At 41.5% G+C, this 16,822-nt stretch overlaps 1 protein-coding gene across 4 annotated transcripts; it reads left to right on the top strand.

Moving 5' to 3' along the window:
* The first annotated feature begins 1,253 nt into the window (after positions 1 to 1,253).
* On the top strand, positions 1,254 to 15,127 carry LOC116512707 (TBC1 domain family member 7-like). 4 transcript variants are annotated; one of them, XM_032223322.1, is made up of 9 exons: positions 1,254 to 1,723; positions 3,181 to 3,267; positions 3,514 to 3,633; positions 5,166 to 5,246; positions 7,325 to 7,512; positions 10,076 to 10,213; positions 14,289 to 14,434; positions 14,709 to 14,835; positions 14,977 to 15,127. In XM_032223322.1, the coding sequence occupies exons 3-9, from the start codon at positions 3,522 to 3,524 to the stop codon at positions 15,061 to 15,063; spliced, it is 879 nt and encodes a 292-aa protein (XP_032079213.1). In that variant the 5' UTR covers positions 1,254 to 1,723; positions 3,181 to 3,267; positions 3,514 to 3,521; the 3' UTR covers positions 15,064 to 15,127. The 4 variants fall into 4 exon arrangements, with proteins under 4 accessions (XP_032079213.1, XP_032079214.1, XP_032079210.1 ...); XM_032223323.1 differs by having other exon boundaries at positions 1,254 to 1,727; XM_032223319.1 differs by lacking the exon at positions 3,181 to 3,267.
* Positions 15,128 to 16,822: the final 1,695 nt, after the last annotated feature.

Genomic DNA, 16,822 nt, shown 5'->3' with positions numbered 1-16,822 from the left:
GAGCTCAATTATGGTAGCAAGTCGAGATTTCCTGTACTGTATTTCTCTCAAATTGGTTACAAAATGAAGACACACCTTTTCTACCCTACCCATGTTTTACAACCCTATAAACATGCCCATGCTCTTAGGTGTGCCTCAGCAGGCTTTGTTAAACCTTGGCCCATGGATCTTGTGACCCCCCCCCCCCCCCCAATAAACTTTGGTTTTTTTCAAATAGGAAAACAAATAAAAAGCACAGAACAATTATGCCGCTTATTGACAGGATTTCTAACAGGTGCTCTTAAGAAAAACTAGTTTAAGGCTGCCATCTCCAGATTCTGCAGTAAATTGCAACAATAAAAATTGAGGAATGCAGCTGAGTAATCCCCCCCCCCACCCGTAAAAAGCAGCTATTGTCTTTAGCCGGGGTCTCTAACCTTGACACCTTTAAGCCTGGCAGACTTCAACTCCCAGAATTCTCCAGCCTGCAAAGCTTGCTGGGGAATTCTGGGAGTTGAAGTCCTCTAGGCTTAAAGTTGCTAAGGTTGGAGACCCGTGCTCTATAGCAGTGTTTCTCAACTTTGGCAACTTGAAGATGTCCGGACTTCAACTCCCAGAATTCCCCAGCCAGCATTCGCTGCCTGGGGAATTCTGGGAATTGAAGTCCGGACATCTTCAAGTTGCCAAGGTTGAGAAACACTGCTCTATAGTATAAAAGTATGTGTTTCAACAGGCAATTTATTTATTTATTTTTTATTCTCTTACATACCATTGTAAGTATACATTCACATAATTGTTATTCTGCTTTACATTTGTTGTTCTTATACATTTGTTGTTCGATTTAATAGGTTGTAATATACAGTTTGGGTTACTTTATTCACCCTCTCTGCCGCCTATTGTAACACCAGCTTATTTTCCCTTTCTTTTCTTTTCTCCCTCCCTTCTCTATTTCCTTCCTTCCTTCCTCCTCTTCTTCCCCTTCCTTCTTCCCTTAACTCTCCCCTCCCACCCAGTCGCTTTGGCCAGCCGCCAGAACCGACACCGAGATTCGAACACATTTCCGCCAGAGGCGGCAGCCACAGCTGCACGCCTGCGCAGCGTCTCTCTCTCCCCCCTCCACCTCTCTCTTTATGGAAAGCAACAAAGCCGGAGAACTCGCGATAACTGAAAGGTGAGGCCTCGCGCTGCCCGGTTGCCTCCGTAAGTTTGCTCCCTCCCCTTCACGTCTGGGCCGGTTGGAGTCTGCGCAGTGGAGCTCGTGGGCGGAGCTGCCGACTGGCTTGGCAAGGCCGAGGCGTGGCTCTCGTTTCGGCCGGATCGGAATCCAGAAGCGGCCGTCTTGTTAGCTGCCTCAGCCGGGTGTCTCCAGCTACTTCTCTTGCTCCAGTCGCGGCGGCTTTGACGGCCTTCCAAGTCAGCCTATCTTTGGCGTTCAGTCACTGTTACGACCCGCTGGCTTCCCCATCTCGTTGCTCTGTTTCCCCCCCCCCCCGCCGTTTATTTCAGTTTACCTTAAGCTCTTCTCTCGCGGTGGCCTCCTTTTCAGCTATCTTGTCAACTGCCTGTTGTCCATCTCACCAGATGCCTCAGTTCCCCAGAGGAGAGAGAGAGAGGCGCCCTCGTGGATATCCTGCGGACTAGCGCCTTTGCCCTGTGGCATTTCAAACGACTTATCCTCCCAAGTCAGTTCCTTGCAGCCTGGTGCCTGCCCTCCGGTTGTGTTAGACTTCATCTCCTATTAGTAGTAGGTACTTTGATACCACCAAGGGTACACCGTGGTCTGTGTATTTGAAGGTCCAAATTGTGGGGGGGGGGGGGGGGCGCTTAGATTCAAGTCCAGCCCAAGACTTTTGTTAGCTTGTCCCAAACCAAAACTCAACCCAATTTATTTCAAGGGGGTTATTTTGAGAATCGAGACAGAAAATAAGAATATGCATGCTCCTCTGAGCTGTGGATTGGATTTATTACATTTATATGCCGCCCTTTTCCCCCGAAGGGGACTCAGGGCGGCTCACAATTCAGTCAGGGAAGGGGGTACAGACAGGGGGATAAAAAGACGAACATAACAATACAAAATTTAAAAACACACAACAACCAGCTGTGGAAACATAGGTGTAAACAATTGGTGATGGGTCTTCCTTTTTAAAAAATTCCCCTGTAGCCTAAGAATGAAAACAAAGGTAACTCTTTAACTTCAGAAACAATGGAGATGGGTTTGGTTTGGTTGCTTTACAACAGTGGTTCTCAACCTGTGGACCGGGACCCCTTTGGGGGTCCGAACGGCCCTTTCACAGGGGTCGCCTAAGACTATTGGAAAACACATTTTCAAAAATAATACAGAAAACAAAATAATGTTTATGTTTGGGGGTCAACTGTATTAAAGGATCACAGCATTAGGAAGGTTGAGACCCACTGCTTTAGAAGATTAACATATTTATCACTCAAGTCTTCCATGTACTGTAATCCACTTTGTGACTGGAATGCTAATCCACTTAGTAAATATTTGAAAATCTTTTAAAATATTGTACTACAAATCTTTTTTCCAAAACTGATGAGCTTTCTGGAAACTTTTAGTTTGATTTGCAAGAATCCTTTAATGCCATAATTTGTAGTGAAACTAGATTGTGCAGGATTGTTGGTTTTTTAATAAAATTCCAGGGTCTATTAAAAAAAACACCTTAGTTTTTAGAAGCAAACTATGCTGTAACTATCAGTGTTTCTCTCTAAAACACCAACTTAATGTTTAGCAATAAACCTCAAGTATCCTTTCGCTCTAGTTCGCTGCCTGTCACTGAGGTAAGGTTTAAACTTGGGAAATGCACTTTCTTCATGCATCCCATTATTTTATTTATTGCAAAGAAGTAAAAATGAAGTTACCATATTTTTTTCTGAAACCTGAAAGCGTCTAAAGTATCCCTTTAGTGACAACTACAACATATGCTTCTATGCTTCTTATTTTTGCATTATTAAAGTGTGAATTGCATTGTCTGTGTAGCCAAAACAGTATCACATACCCCCCAAAATGTATCTGATGACTTATCATAATTGAAGTGTGCAGAAAATGAAACCCACTGTGCAGGAAAAAGAAATAGCAGAAGTGGAAAGGAGGGAAGAATCTGGCTTTAATTTTGCTGCTTATCCCTGTTTCCCATCATGGTTTAGAATCACAACTACATCAGACTTGTGTCTTATTTTTTTTAGAAATCCTGAACACTGCCCTGTGTTCCAGTTCATGCACAGTCAAAACTGCATTCACCCTGCACATAAAGGACTATGAATATTACTTGGGTGGGTAGACTTCAAGGTCTTTAAAATATTGCAAACTAACACTGGAAGCAGAACTGATCTAGCCAATGAGAGGAAGGTTGGACAGGTTGGGAAAGAGGCAAAAAAGGAAGCGGAATTAATTATTTGGAAAGGAATGTGACTGAATGTAACACCAAACAGAATTTTGTACTGCAACATTTTCTTGTTGAATATACTGATGGTAAAACACTTTATTTGGTGACATACTTTAATTTGTCTTTATTTTAGAATGAGGCATGGCTGAGGATCCTCAGAGAAATTTCCGATCCGTGTACTATGAAAAAGTAGGATTTCGTGGTGTTGAAGAAAAAAAATCATTAGAAATTCTTTTGAAAGATGATCGGTTGGGTATGTGCAATATACTATGTAGTATAATGTTTATAGTTGCTAAGGGTGTGTTTTGAATTTGGGCAGAATTACCGTATTTTTTGGAGTATAAGAAACACCTTCCCCCCCTAAAAGAGCATGGAAATGTTGGTGCGCCTTATACACCGAATACAGCCATTTTTGTTCTCCCGAAGCCCCGCCCCCATCTCATTTTTTGTGGCAAACTGGCCATTTTTCGCAGAAACGGGGGATTTTTCCCCCCTTCCTTCAGCCCCCAGCAGCATTTTCCAGGCTTCAGCAGGGCTGGGGCAAGGCAAAATTTCCCCCGTTTTTACAAAAAATAGGCAAAAAACGGCATGTTTTTCACAAAAATGGAGGCTTGTTTGCCTTCCCTCAGCCCCCAGCAGCTTCAACAGGGCTGGGACAAGGCAAAAATGCCCCTGTTTTTGCCTTGCCCAGCCCTGCTGAAGCCTACAGAATGCTACTGGGGGCTGAGAGAAGGCAAAAACTTTTTTTTCCTTCCTTACTTCTTCAAAATCTTGGTGCATCTTATACACTGGTGTGTCTTATAGTCCGAAAAATACAGTACCTTTTTTGTCTTTCTGAATTACTCTCTGGATTCTGAATTTCTTTGACAACTGAATATCCATTTTCACCAAAACCCGAAATGTTATTATAGCAAGATAGAAACGAGGGATGAGAAATATGTTTTTTCTCTCCTCCATTTTCAGCCTGTGAAAATATTCCATCTTAAGTATTTTATAGAAGCAAATCGTTTTAAATCTGTCTTCTGCTGGAAGTAAGAATGGTAGATGAGGATAAGTCACCTTTTGATTGGACTGCTGTAATATGCTCTACATGGGGCTGCCGTTGAGAATTTGGAAGCTTTAGTTGGTCCAGAATGATGTCCTTGTATCAGAACAACATAGTTGGAAGGGATCTTGGAGGTCTTCTCATCCATCCCCCCTACCCAAGCAGGAGACCCTAAAGCATTCTGGATAAATGGCTGTCCAGTGTCCTAAAAACCTCCAGTGATGGATCACCCATAATTTTTGAAGGCAAGCTGTTCCACTGGTTAATTGTTTTCACTGTCAAGAAATTTCTCCTTAGTTCTAGGTTGATTCTCCCCTTGATTAGTTTCCATCCATTGTTTCTTATCCTGCCTTCTGGTCTCAAAGGTGGATTTATTTTAAAGGCAATTGGACTTTCTGATTTTTCTTGTTTGCTTCTCATACAAGAAGCTTCTTCAATTCTAACTAATAGGGGATGGGGGGTGGAAGGGATCCATACTTTCTGCAACTAGGCAGTTATTAATATTCTGGTTTTGGAAACTCATCTGTGTCCTCAGAGTCACCTGAATCAGAATGCAAGTGAGTGTGGAACCATCTTGGGACTGCTGAAAGGACTGCATTGTAAACAGGAGATAAGTAGTGTCAGCAGAGGGGAATATTCTCTGAGGACCCTTTTGTTCTAGTGCCAGGGTTCCAGTGTGAGTATTGATTAGAGCTGCCTCATAACATTGTTAAACAATGTTTTTGTATCTTTATTTACAGATATTGAGAAGCTTTGCACATTTAGTCAAAGGTTCCCTCTCCCATCCATGTACCGGATGTTGGTATGGAAGGTGCTTCTAGGTATGGAAATTGATGAAGACCAAAGGCTTCCTTATAAATAACAAGGGTGGCTTTGCTGATCTGCTTGCAGTTCTGCTCCCCGATAAAACCTTGCAATAGATGCCTTAGCAGGTGCACCCATTAAAATATATTAAGAAGTGGCACTGAGCAATATAATTGGCTATTGTAACACATAAAAGTCAAATTTCTAATAGTTTGCATTATGTCTCTGAGTACCTTTGGTATTTAAGAAAGAATTTTTATTTTTTTCCACCCTGAAAGTATTTTAACAATTGCTCTATTCTAGATTTGTTAAGGTGAGTCTGGGAAAAATAATTGAAATTTTCAGAAAGCTGCTATTAAGCAAAATAGGCAGTTGTGGTTTTTAATCAGCTTCTCAATCCTGGCTTCTTTCAAATATGTTGGAACTGTACATTTCAGTTTCTCAACCACATCTGTATCTGGGATGGGGAAGACTAGTCTCCCTGTTTTGTTTCCTAAAAATAAATACATGGTTAAAAATGATCAGTAACTTTGTTAATAAATGGGAGGCTTGGACTATGCTTGAAGTTTTCTGTATAAAAGCTCTATTGTGTAATTAATCCTAAATCAATCATATCTAAGTCCCTTTGCATATATGTACATATATTTACAGGGAGTTCTCACGTTCATTAAAAAAAAAGTACACGACTGAGGCTTGCTTTTCTGCTCATTCCTCCGGTACACTGTCTTTAGCAAGGAAATTGTCCTTGCAGCTTGTTAGCAGAGACATTAGAAAACATTAAGCTGTGCTGTGACCCATTGGGTCATCCTTCGAGAGAAGGGTAATGCAGTCTGATGAGACCAGAATGAATAATGAAATTCTAGGTTGACCATCTTTTTTTATCCTAATGCTGCACAGTCCTGTAATATTCTAAGAAGAGTGTACATGGAAAAATAATTCTAATAATTCTAATAATTCTTCAAGGGGCTGCCCTTGAAGAGTGTTCGAAGACTCCAATTAGTCCAGAATGCAGCCGCGCGAGCGATCGTGGGTGCACCAAGGTACACCCACGTTACACCTATCCTCCGCGAGCTGCACTGGCTACCTATTAGTCTCCGAATCCGCTTCAAGGTGCTGGTCGCTACCTATAAAGCCCTACATGGCATCGGACCTGGGTACCTGAGAGACCGCCTCCTGCCGATTACCTCTCTCAGACCAATTAGATCGCACAGGTTGGGTCTCCTCCGGATTCCATCTGCCAGCCAATGTCGGCTGGCGACTCCCCGGGAGAGAGCCTTCTCTGTTGCAGCTCCGGCCCTCTGGAATGAGCTCCCTGTTGAGATCCGGATCCTTACTACCCTCCCGGCCTTCCGCAAAGCCACCAAGTCCTGGCTGTTCCAGCAGGCTGGGGGGAGCTGAGAAGCATCTACCTCCATAGAAATTGTGAATGTTGGTTTTGTTTTTAATATGTTGTCTTTGTCTTGTTCCCCCCTTTCCCTTGTCTTTTGTAAGCCGCCCGGAGTCCTCCGGGAGTGGGCGGCATACAAGACAAATAAATAATAATAATAATAATAATAATGGCAAATGAACTTCAGTAGTAAGTCAATATTTACTTAACCTAAAAAGATAAACAGAAGGACTATGGGTGTGGAAAAAAAAACAGTGGGAGCAGAAGTGACTTCTGACTACCTGCCAATTTCCCCCACTAACTTGGCTGCTCACATGTTTACAATTGGGATTGTGGGGATGCTTCAGTGCCTGCAACTTTGCAAACACAGCTGGTCTGAACATTGTGGAATTTCAATTCCACAGGAATAATGGGTCCCAGATTTTGCATTCCGAACGTATTTTAGGTACCTTGATTCAAAAATAGTTGCGATATAATGCATAGTTTGAGCTAGCTTGAGAATAGAAACAAATGTAGAAGCACAACGAGAATTTTAGTACTATATGGCTAGCAAAGTAGTGTTTGCAGTTACAGTGCCAAAGCATTTCTTAGGAACAAATGCTAGATCTTTTTTTTTAATTTGATCTGAGAATAATTGTTATGAAGATGAATGTTTCACCCTTAGAACAAGTAGAACTTAATCTAAATCTCTCCTCTTTTTCTTTAAAGGAATTCTCCCACCTCACCATGACTCTCATGCATTTGTGATGAAATACAGAAAGGAGCAATATGGGGATGTATATCGTGCCCTTCAAGTAATTCGCTTTATCACAGATTCTACTCCACAGGTTGAAGTATTCCTCCGGATATATCAGTTGGAATCAGGAAAGCTACCTCAGAACTCAACTTTTCCTTTGGTCAGTGAAGATTACTTTTTCTTTTAATAAGATTTTTACACACAAACCCAGATTTTTTTTCTGACTGAGATTAAATGCCGTGGCTGCTCAAAACATGTTGGTATTTGCAGTAATGTGACAGCATCATCTATGTATAGCAGTATAGATTCAGTATTGTTAGTCAATGTGAGGGAATGAAACTTTCGCTTAGGGCAGGGATGGGGAACTGGGCCCTTGTGGACTTCAACTCCTGAGTATGGCTGGCTCAGGAATTCTGGGAGTTGAAGTCCACAAGTCATAAAAGGGCCCATCGTTCCCCACCCCTGGCTTAGGGCATTTCCTGTTGGGTTGATAAAATGAAAAAGAAATATACCCTTGTTTAAGCCCTTTGTTGGCCCCTATATTTGAAACTGCGTTTATAGCCGATTACCTCTCTCAGACCAATTAGATCGCACAGGTTGGGTCTCCTCCGGATTCCATCTGCCAGCCAATGTCGGCTGCCGACTCCCCGGGGGAGAGCCTTCTCTGTTGCAGCTCCGGCCCTCTGGAATGAGCTCCCTGTTGAGATTCGGATCCTTACTACCCTCCCGGCCTTCCGCAAAGCCACCAAGTCCTGGCTGTTCCAGCAGGCTGGGGAGAGCTGAGAAGCATCTACCTCCATAGAAATTGTGAATGTTGGTTTTGTTTTTAATATGTTGTCTTTGTCTTGTTCCCCCCTTTCCCTTGTCTTTTGTGAGCCGCCCGGAGTCCTCCGGGAGTGGGCGGCATACAAGACAAATAAATAAATAAATAAATAAATAAATAAATAAATAAATATAGTCTATCTTACCCTCAAATTGGTATTTTTACACAGTGTGTAATGGGCTGATAACAGGTTGTCTTGAAGTTGGCAATTGGGACTGGAATTTTTGACGCTAAGTGATAAGGTCATAAAGGACAACATCCTGTGACCGCACCACAAATCCTGCACTTCTGGTTGCTGCTGTTAAGGGAATCCCACTGTGTCGTTCAGTGCAAAGCCACATGGTTGCCATTTGCAACCTTGTCAAAGCTGCTTCACTTAATAACCAAGAAAGAAACCACTCAACTCCATTTTGCAGAATTAAGAGTCCTTTTACTGATTATAAGTAAATAGAAGCTAAGCAAAGCTGGATCTGAGCAAAAGCGCGCGAAAGCATTAGATATCATTGCATGACCTATTCCCCTCCCCTTGGTAACCCCAGTCCATAGTCCAATCCAATATCACCACAGCTGTCAGGTGGAAGACATCTTCAAAAAGCATCATCAGGTTGGTATGCCGGACAGTTGGCCTTGGCAGGAAACTCCCCTCCTTGGCCACATGCGCAGTAGATGCTAAGAACAACTCCCAAATAACAGTCCTCCCTCCCCGTTTCAATGGCAGCCGAAAAGCAAGCAGCAAAACAGAGGCTGACAAACCTCCTGCTAGCTTCCTTGTTGACTTTGCTTGTTGAAAGTTGGAAGTGAAGGTTAAAAATTGCATGACGGTATTATGCTGCAGTGTCGTAATTGTAATCCAATCACCAACATAAATACAGGGACACTCCAAACGTCAGAATTAAGTATCTCTCTTTCAGAATAGTCGTAAGTTCAGATGGTTATTGAAGGTAAATGAGGGCCACTTGAAATCATCTATCAATCACAGTTTTATTTTTAACTTATAATAACCGGTCTTTAGGACCCAGATACAACGTGTTCCTCTTCCATAATGTCTTTTAAACACAGTCTTATCTATAGATGCAGAGGGTCTTAAGCTTACCTTCTGGATCTGTTGTTCAAAAATGCCTTTCAAAATGTCCATGTTTAGAGAACCAGTTTGGTGTCGTGGTTAAGGAATCAGGCTAGAAACCAGGAGACTGTAAATTCTAGTCCCGCTTTAGGCACAAAATCAACTAGGTGACCTTAGGCCAGTCACTGTCTTTCAGCCCTAGGACAGAGGCAGTGGCAAATCATTTCTGAAAAACTTTGCCAAACAAACAGCAGGAACTTAACCCAGGCTGTCTCTGAAAATTGGGCGTGATGGAACAAAAGAAAACAAGCCTTTGTATTTGAAACCTCTTTCATTAAACATGAAAGACAACTCTTCCTGTGCTATAAAACCTGTCCATCCAAAGGATCCTAGTAACTGAAAGCAGTTAACAAGCAATTTCTGAAAGGGATTAGGAAATGATATCAGCCAACCTAGTGTCCTTTTGAAGGTGCTGGCCAAGGTTTAAGCAAAATATGACTATGTCCTCTTTTCCCAGCAATTTCAAATCCACTGATGTCATATCCTCACTCCATAATTGTCTGGAGCAATTGTGAGTGATCGCAAGTCCTCTCCTTGTTCGGAGAGCCAGCCCTTCTGCTGAGGTCATCAGCTCCACTTCTAGTGAACTCGTTTTCCGTTCACCATTCCTTCTCAGAAGTCCCGTAGCTTTGCGGATTTAGAAAGTTTTGGGTAGCATCCTCCGTACACATTTGTACCAAACACATTTGCTTATTAGTGGGAACCTGATTGCAATTTTTTAACTGAATGCATGAATGTCTTTCTCTGATTCTCTGCCATGTCCTCTTTGTTTTCTAGCAACCCGAAGATGAGATATTCCTTGCTATTGCGAAAGCAATGGAAGAAATGGTGGAAGACAATGTTGATTGCTACTGGCTAGTCAGTAGTTTTGTGAACCAGTTAAACAATAGGTACAAGGAGTCATTACCACAGCTGGTAAGAAAATAAGTGTGATCTCTGCGGAACTGCACATATGAGCGAACGTCCAATATAGAAATAGGATGGCAGGTAGAGGTAAGTCCTTGACTTAGGACTACAATTGAGCCCCAAATTTTTGTTGCTCAGTGAGGACAGTTGTTAAGTGGGTTTTACGCCATTTTACAACTTTCCTTGCCACAGTTGTGAAGTGAATCACTGCAGTTGTTAAGTTAGTAATACAATTATTAAGTGAATCTGGATTCCCCGTTTGACGTTGCTTGTCAAAAGGTTGCAAAGGAAGATCGCATGATCCCCAGGACACTTCAGCTATCATAAATATGAGTCAGTTGCCAAGCACCTGATTTTTGATCACATGTCCATGAGGATGTTGCATTTGGTCATAAATGTAGAAATTAGTCACGTCACTTTTTTATTGCTCTTGTAACTTTGGTTACTAAATGAATTATTGCGGACTGCCTGTATATAATTGATAATATATATCATACTTACTGTTAGAGATAAGGAAAATATATGTTTAAAATTACATGCAAATGTTTGGGAGAAGCAAAGATAATTACAATGATCTAAGGTAGTTTCTGGCTATGGGCTGTTGGTTTAAATAATTTCACATGAGATATCAATGGGAACATTAAAAAATTAGCATGATTGACTCCCGCTGTTTGCTTGTCTTGTAGGGTTTATATTCCCCCTCTAAAAAACAACAGCAATTGCCTAGGATCAACACTTTCTAGTGTTATGTTGGCCATTTCTAATATTTGTTGTGGATTTATGTAGCTGTAAAACATGGGTGCATATATTTACATTGAATTTGTGCGTATACAAACTCTATAATAGACTCCATTATCCATCGATACCACGTTATTTTGCATTTGTTATAAAAAGTGGATTCGGGATTGTGGTAAAAGAAGATAATTTCCATAATAAGTCCAATCCACTTTTCTGTATTTTTTGACACTTGCTTCTGGCAAGGTATCTTTTTTATTTTTTTATTTTCAGTTTGTCGAACACGTACAAGATAACAAGTATAAGTATAAACATGGACATGAACAAGAAAATGAGTACAAATAAATGGGGACAGTAGGACAGGGATGGTAGGCACGCTGGTGCGCTTATGCACACACCCCATTTATGGTACTCTTAGGAATGGGGTGAGGTCCACGGTAGACAATTTAAGGTTGAAGCTGTGGGGGTTAAAGGATGTAACAACGGAGTCAGGTAGAGCATTCCAGGCATTGACCACTGTTGCTGAAGTCGCACTTTCTGCAATCAAGTTTGGAGCGGTTTACCTTGAGTTTGCATCTATTGTTTGCCTGTATATTATTGAGGTTGAAGCTGAAGTAGTCGTTGACAGGTAGGACGTTGTAGCAGATAATTTTGTGTACTGTGCTTAGGTCAGACCATAGGCGGTGTAGTTCCAGGTTGTCCAAGCCCAAAAGTTTGAACCTGGTGGCGTAAGGGATTCTATCATTAAAAATATACATCATGGTTTTGAAGAAGACCGAAGAATTGTGGTCTAGATTGGAGAAAATACGCTGTGATAAAGTAGGAGATAGTTTGTTTGCCCTTGGCTTTGGGTGTATGTGTGATCTCCTCCAGTGACACTTGAAACACTAGTGGGAGATTGGAAATATGCTGATTATTTCAGACAAGATGAATCATGTAAGAGAGGATAACTGAAAAAATGTTCCAATCTGAGAGCAAGCACTTTTATTTTAATTATGTATACTGTATGTGTTCTGACTCACCCTTGTCCCACACCAACACACACTCCGAGCCAAAGATAAGTTACGGCATTTAATTAACAGATAGACAGGTCCTTGGCAACAACAGACAAGCTTGGACAGCAATCCAGCCTGCCAAGCTCACAATAATGTTCTCCGACATTAGTTCCTGCGTTGACTTCTGCAAAAGGGGCGAGTGCACAAGCAGTCCTTTTATAGTCTGGAGAGGAGCCTAATGACCACCAGCTGAGTGCAATTACCTCCTGTAATTGCATAATTGTTCCTGACACCTATTAGCTCTTCGGTGCCGGGCATCCAGGAACAATCGCTGCTGATTTCAGGATCATACTCCCTTGTCTCCTCTCCACTGGTCCAAGGCTCAGGTGCCTCCTGGTGGCCAACCAGCCTCTCTGCGCCCTGCTCGGAGTTGGAACCCTGTCCAGGGTCCTCCACATCCTCCAGAGCCGACTCATAGGGCCCCTCGCTGTCGGAGTCTGGTGGCAGCTCCAACGGCTCCTGCTGGGCCACAACATGTATGTATATATAATTAAAATAAAAGGGCTTGCTCTGAGATTGGAACATTCTCAGTATGTATGTATACACACACACACACACACACGCACACACACACACACACACACCTCTCTTACTGATTAGCTTCTATCAGTTTTTGTTGATGATTTATGTTACAATTCATTATCTTGAGAGTTGCTGACAAAACCAAGAGGCTGCAAAGAGTGATAGAAGAGATTGGGTGTGTCACAATATATGATGATTTATTGTCATAAGTGATCCAGCTTCCTGCTGGGCTTCACGTGCCCCATGTTACCTTTTGCACAAACATCTGCTAGGAGTAGATTGCAAACATTCATATTCAGTTTTGATTAACTGCATTATATTGTTGTACCTGAACTTTAAAAATGTGCTAACCTTTACTTGGTTTGGAGGTTAGTTATTTCAAGTAAACCACGGTGATTTAAAGCAATTTCCCTTCGGAATCAATTCCAGGGATTGAGAATTGGAGGCACTGTTTTCCAGTTTTCTTCCTTTACACAATTATATCTTTCAGTCCCAGACTGGCAGAGTGAAGCTATCAAAGTTCGGCCCCAGGGACTGATGGCTATGCAGGCCGGGATGGGGATGGAACATCAAGTACCAAGTGGCTATGGTTGTAGTAACCATAGTAGTAAAAGGTAGTAACAGTGGTCAGGAAGGCCTTTAGACAGCTTCACTTGGTGCAACAGCTGCATCCTTTCCTCGTTTAGGAGGCCCTTCAAACTTGATCACTCATGCTCTAGTCCAGGGGCGTCAAACTCACATCATCACAGCAGCATCATGTGACGTGTCGGGGCTCCCCCCCCCCTTCGCTAAACTGGGCATGGGTGTGGCCAGGGATGCATCTGGCCCATGGGCCAGGAATTTGACAGCTCTGCTCTAGTCACTCACACCTTGTCTATTGCAAAGCAGCATATGTAGAGATGCCTTTGACAAACGCTTGGAAGTTTCATCTGGTTCAAAATCCAGCCACAAAGCATCACTGCTCTCTGTGCATTAATTACATGCCTAGTTCTGGATGTAATTCAAGGTGCTGATTATGACCTTGAAAACCTGATACTCAACTTAGGACCACAATTGATGCCCAAATTTCTGTTGCTAAGCAAGATAGTTGTTAAGTGAATTTTACCATATTTTACAATCTTTCTTGCCACTGTTGTTAAGTGAATAGATATACTTGTTAAGTTAGTAAGATGGTTGTTAAGTGAATCTGGCTTTCCCGTTATTTGACAGGAGGTTGCAAAATGTGATCACGTGATCCTAGGACGATGCAACCGTCATAAATACATGCCAGTTACCAAATGTCCAAATTTTGATCAGGTGACCATAAGGGAGTCTTACATTCATGAAATGTACCCTGGAAGACCTGATTTTGAGGGGGTGGGGAGAGTGTTATTCTTAAAATGTGACCAGTAATTTTGAAGATGTTGGATACAGTCCTGTATGCATGCAAATTGCATGTGTGAAGCAGAACCACTGGAAAAAAATCCAATGGATTAGCAGACAGAAACTGGTGCCATGATAAAAATGTCATAATGTGCTTCTTTTGCCATGTGATTCCTTTTTTTTTTTTTTACAAAACTGGTTCTGTAAAGGAATTCTCAAATGATTTTGGAAATATATTGTTATGCATATTTCTGACCTGGAAGAATGATCATGCATGATGTCATTTGCTTCATATATCACACTAAATTGAATTTGATGGTTTTCTTGCCACAACTATCTATGAACAAGGAAAGTTTTTAATCTGATTTTAGCATATTTCATTAATTCTTTTTATACTTATGCTACTGCAGCCAAAACTTCTGGAACAAATCCTGAGCCTTGAGGACAACCGGCTTCTTGCATATCTGAAGTCGTGTTCAGCAATGGGCCAGCTTCCTTATAATCTTTGGTTTAGAAAGTGTTTTGCTGGATGCCTACCTGAATCAAGTTTACAAAGGCAAGTTTCTCTCCCTTCCACCTCTCCTACACTGGAAAACCTAAGTCCCTGTAGTCTCCAGTGGAGAATATGTCCATGAATCACATAGACATGATGTTTTGACAGTCAATTATATTACCAGCATTCTGAAAAATGACAATTTGTCAGCTTTTCTAGGAGTTGTTCAGCTTTCCTAGGGCTTCACCAAATTTTAATTACAAAGGCAATATAATGATAATGTAAATTGTATATTGTAAAATTAGCAATTTTATGACGGTCTCGTTGAATTTTCTAGGGTTTGGGACAAGGTTATTAGCGGTTCTTGCAAAATCCTTGTCTTTGTTGCTGTTGAGATCTTATTAACCTTTAAAATGAAGTTGATGGCCTTGACTAGTGCTGAAATTGAACAGTTGTTGGAAAATGTAAGTATTTCATACATTCCAGCTTCTTAGAAAACAGTGCTTTAATCAAATTCAATAGTATTTTGAAGACACATTCAAACACATTCAAGACTGCACTGTAAAATACCTCTGTATTTCAAGCTATGTTTTTATCTTTCATAGATACCTCAAGATAATACTGATGCAATTGTGAGCAAGGCTATTGAACTGTGGCACAAACATTGTGGAACCCCTGCTCATTCAGTTTGAAATTACCTGCATTTGTTTTTGCTTTATCTCTGTTTCCTTCTCCGAAATATATAATTAATTTAAATATTGTGGGTACAGTGGTTGTAATTGTGATGTGTCACTCCTGTTGCAGAGAGTTGAAATCTATAATATGACAACTCCTAGCAGTCAAGTCCCAGTCAACATTGTGAATGGTGAAGGATTCCGAAAGTTGTAGTTCATCAACATTTGGAAAGTCACAGATTTCCTGTCAGAAATATTTGTTATCACATACTTTTTAGGAAGAGGCTAACTGGGAGAAGAAAAATGTCAAGCAAAGATAAATAAATGCTGCTCTTTTTCTCTACTTCTTTTATTTTGATCAAAGCATTATGAAAGGAAGGTTTTGATCAACTTAATATAGTGTTCATTCATTCTCACCTCACTGGTGGCACAGTAGTTAGAATGCAGTACTGCAGGCTATTTCTGCTGACTGCCGGTTGCCAGCATTTCGGCAGTTTGATTCTCACTGGCTCAAGGTCGACTCAGCCTTCCATCTTTCTGAGGTGGGTAAAATGAGGACCCAGATTGTTGGGGCAATAGGCTGAGTCTGTAAACCGCTTAGAGAGGGCTGTAAAGTACTGTGAAGCGGTATACAAATCTAAGTGTGATTGCTATTTATTGAGGTATTCAACTAAACAAGCTCTTTTTTATCATTCAGATTCCTCTAGATTTAAAGAAAGTATGTGGGCCGTAACAGTTCAACAGCACAATCTTCTACCCTTAGTAAAACAGGTCCTAGCTCTGCCTAAAGTAATTGAAATAAATTGGCTGAAGTTCTTTTATACATCTCAGTTTCTGTACAAAACAAAGATAATGTGCAAATCACTAAATGTACAAAAAGGGAGTCGATAGCTGTTGGTGTTAGAAAAAAGTCCAGTTACATTGCTTTGGATTGTTTTTTCATGGTTGGCACACTATAATAAATTATAAACTAACCAGATAGGCTAGGTTTGTACAACATTGCTAAGCCATGAAACAAATCAAGGTTAAAATTAAACATTATATGAGTGCATTTTTTTAGAACTTTATCTGACCTGGTTAAATATTCTTGGGTGAAGATAGATCTTTGTGTTGGCGCTTCCAGATCGTGATTCTCCACTGGGATGGCTGGAACTCCCGATCATGGTTTTCATTCAACCATTCATTCAGTTAGTGCCATCATTACTTGGAATAGCCACTGGCTGAACGGTTATACATTGAGAACAGTAGTGGGTTCCGGATCCCGGTGCAACCGGTAGGGTGTAACGGGGCCGTGCGCCCACCACATGCACCCGCGCAGTGCGTGCATGCGTACTTACCTCTTGCAATGCTCTAGCTGTTCGGCAGAGCAGGCGCCGCTCCATGTGCGGAAGCCCTGATCGACTCAAATAAAGGTAAGAAGGGTGGGCGGGCCCTCCAGAGCACCGTACCGGAACGGTACCTGTTGCTCCCAGCAGGCTCCGGTATGCCCGTACCGGTCATATCCCACCACTGATTGAAAACCTGTAAACTCTATTTGGGATTTAACACCAATCTTTACACTATTTTAATGAACATACCTTTTCCTTCTGCTATATTAATTTAATAATTGGAAATCTGTCTAGTTTGTACAGATATTTTGCGGAATGTTCTCTGAATTAGATCACTGCCCATCTTCTGGTCTATTGTATTTTAGATTTTTCTTTCTTAAACTAATTTGTAAGTTGCTGTATGACCATGATCTGGACAGCTCTGTAATTATCTTCCAGTTTGAATGTCT

The sequence above is a fragment of the Thamnophis elegans genome, chromosome 8 (genome assembly GCF_009769535.1).
Source record: "Thamnophis elegans isolate rThaEle1 chromosome 8, rThaEle1.pri, whole genome shotgun sequence".
Taxonomy (NCBI): Eukaryota; Metazoa; Chordata; class Lepidosauria; order Squamata; family Colubridae; genus Thamnophis; species Thamnophis elegans.
Note: the sequence above shows the minus strand (reverse complement) of the source record. Positions and strands in the feature narration are given on the sequence as shown.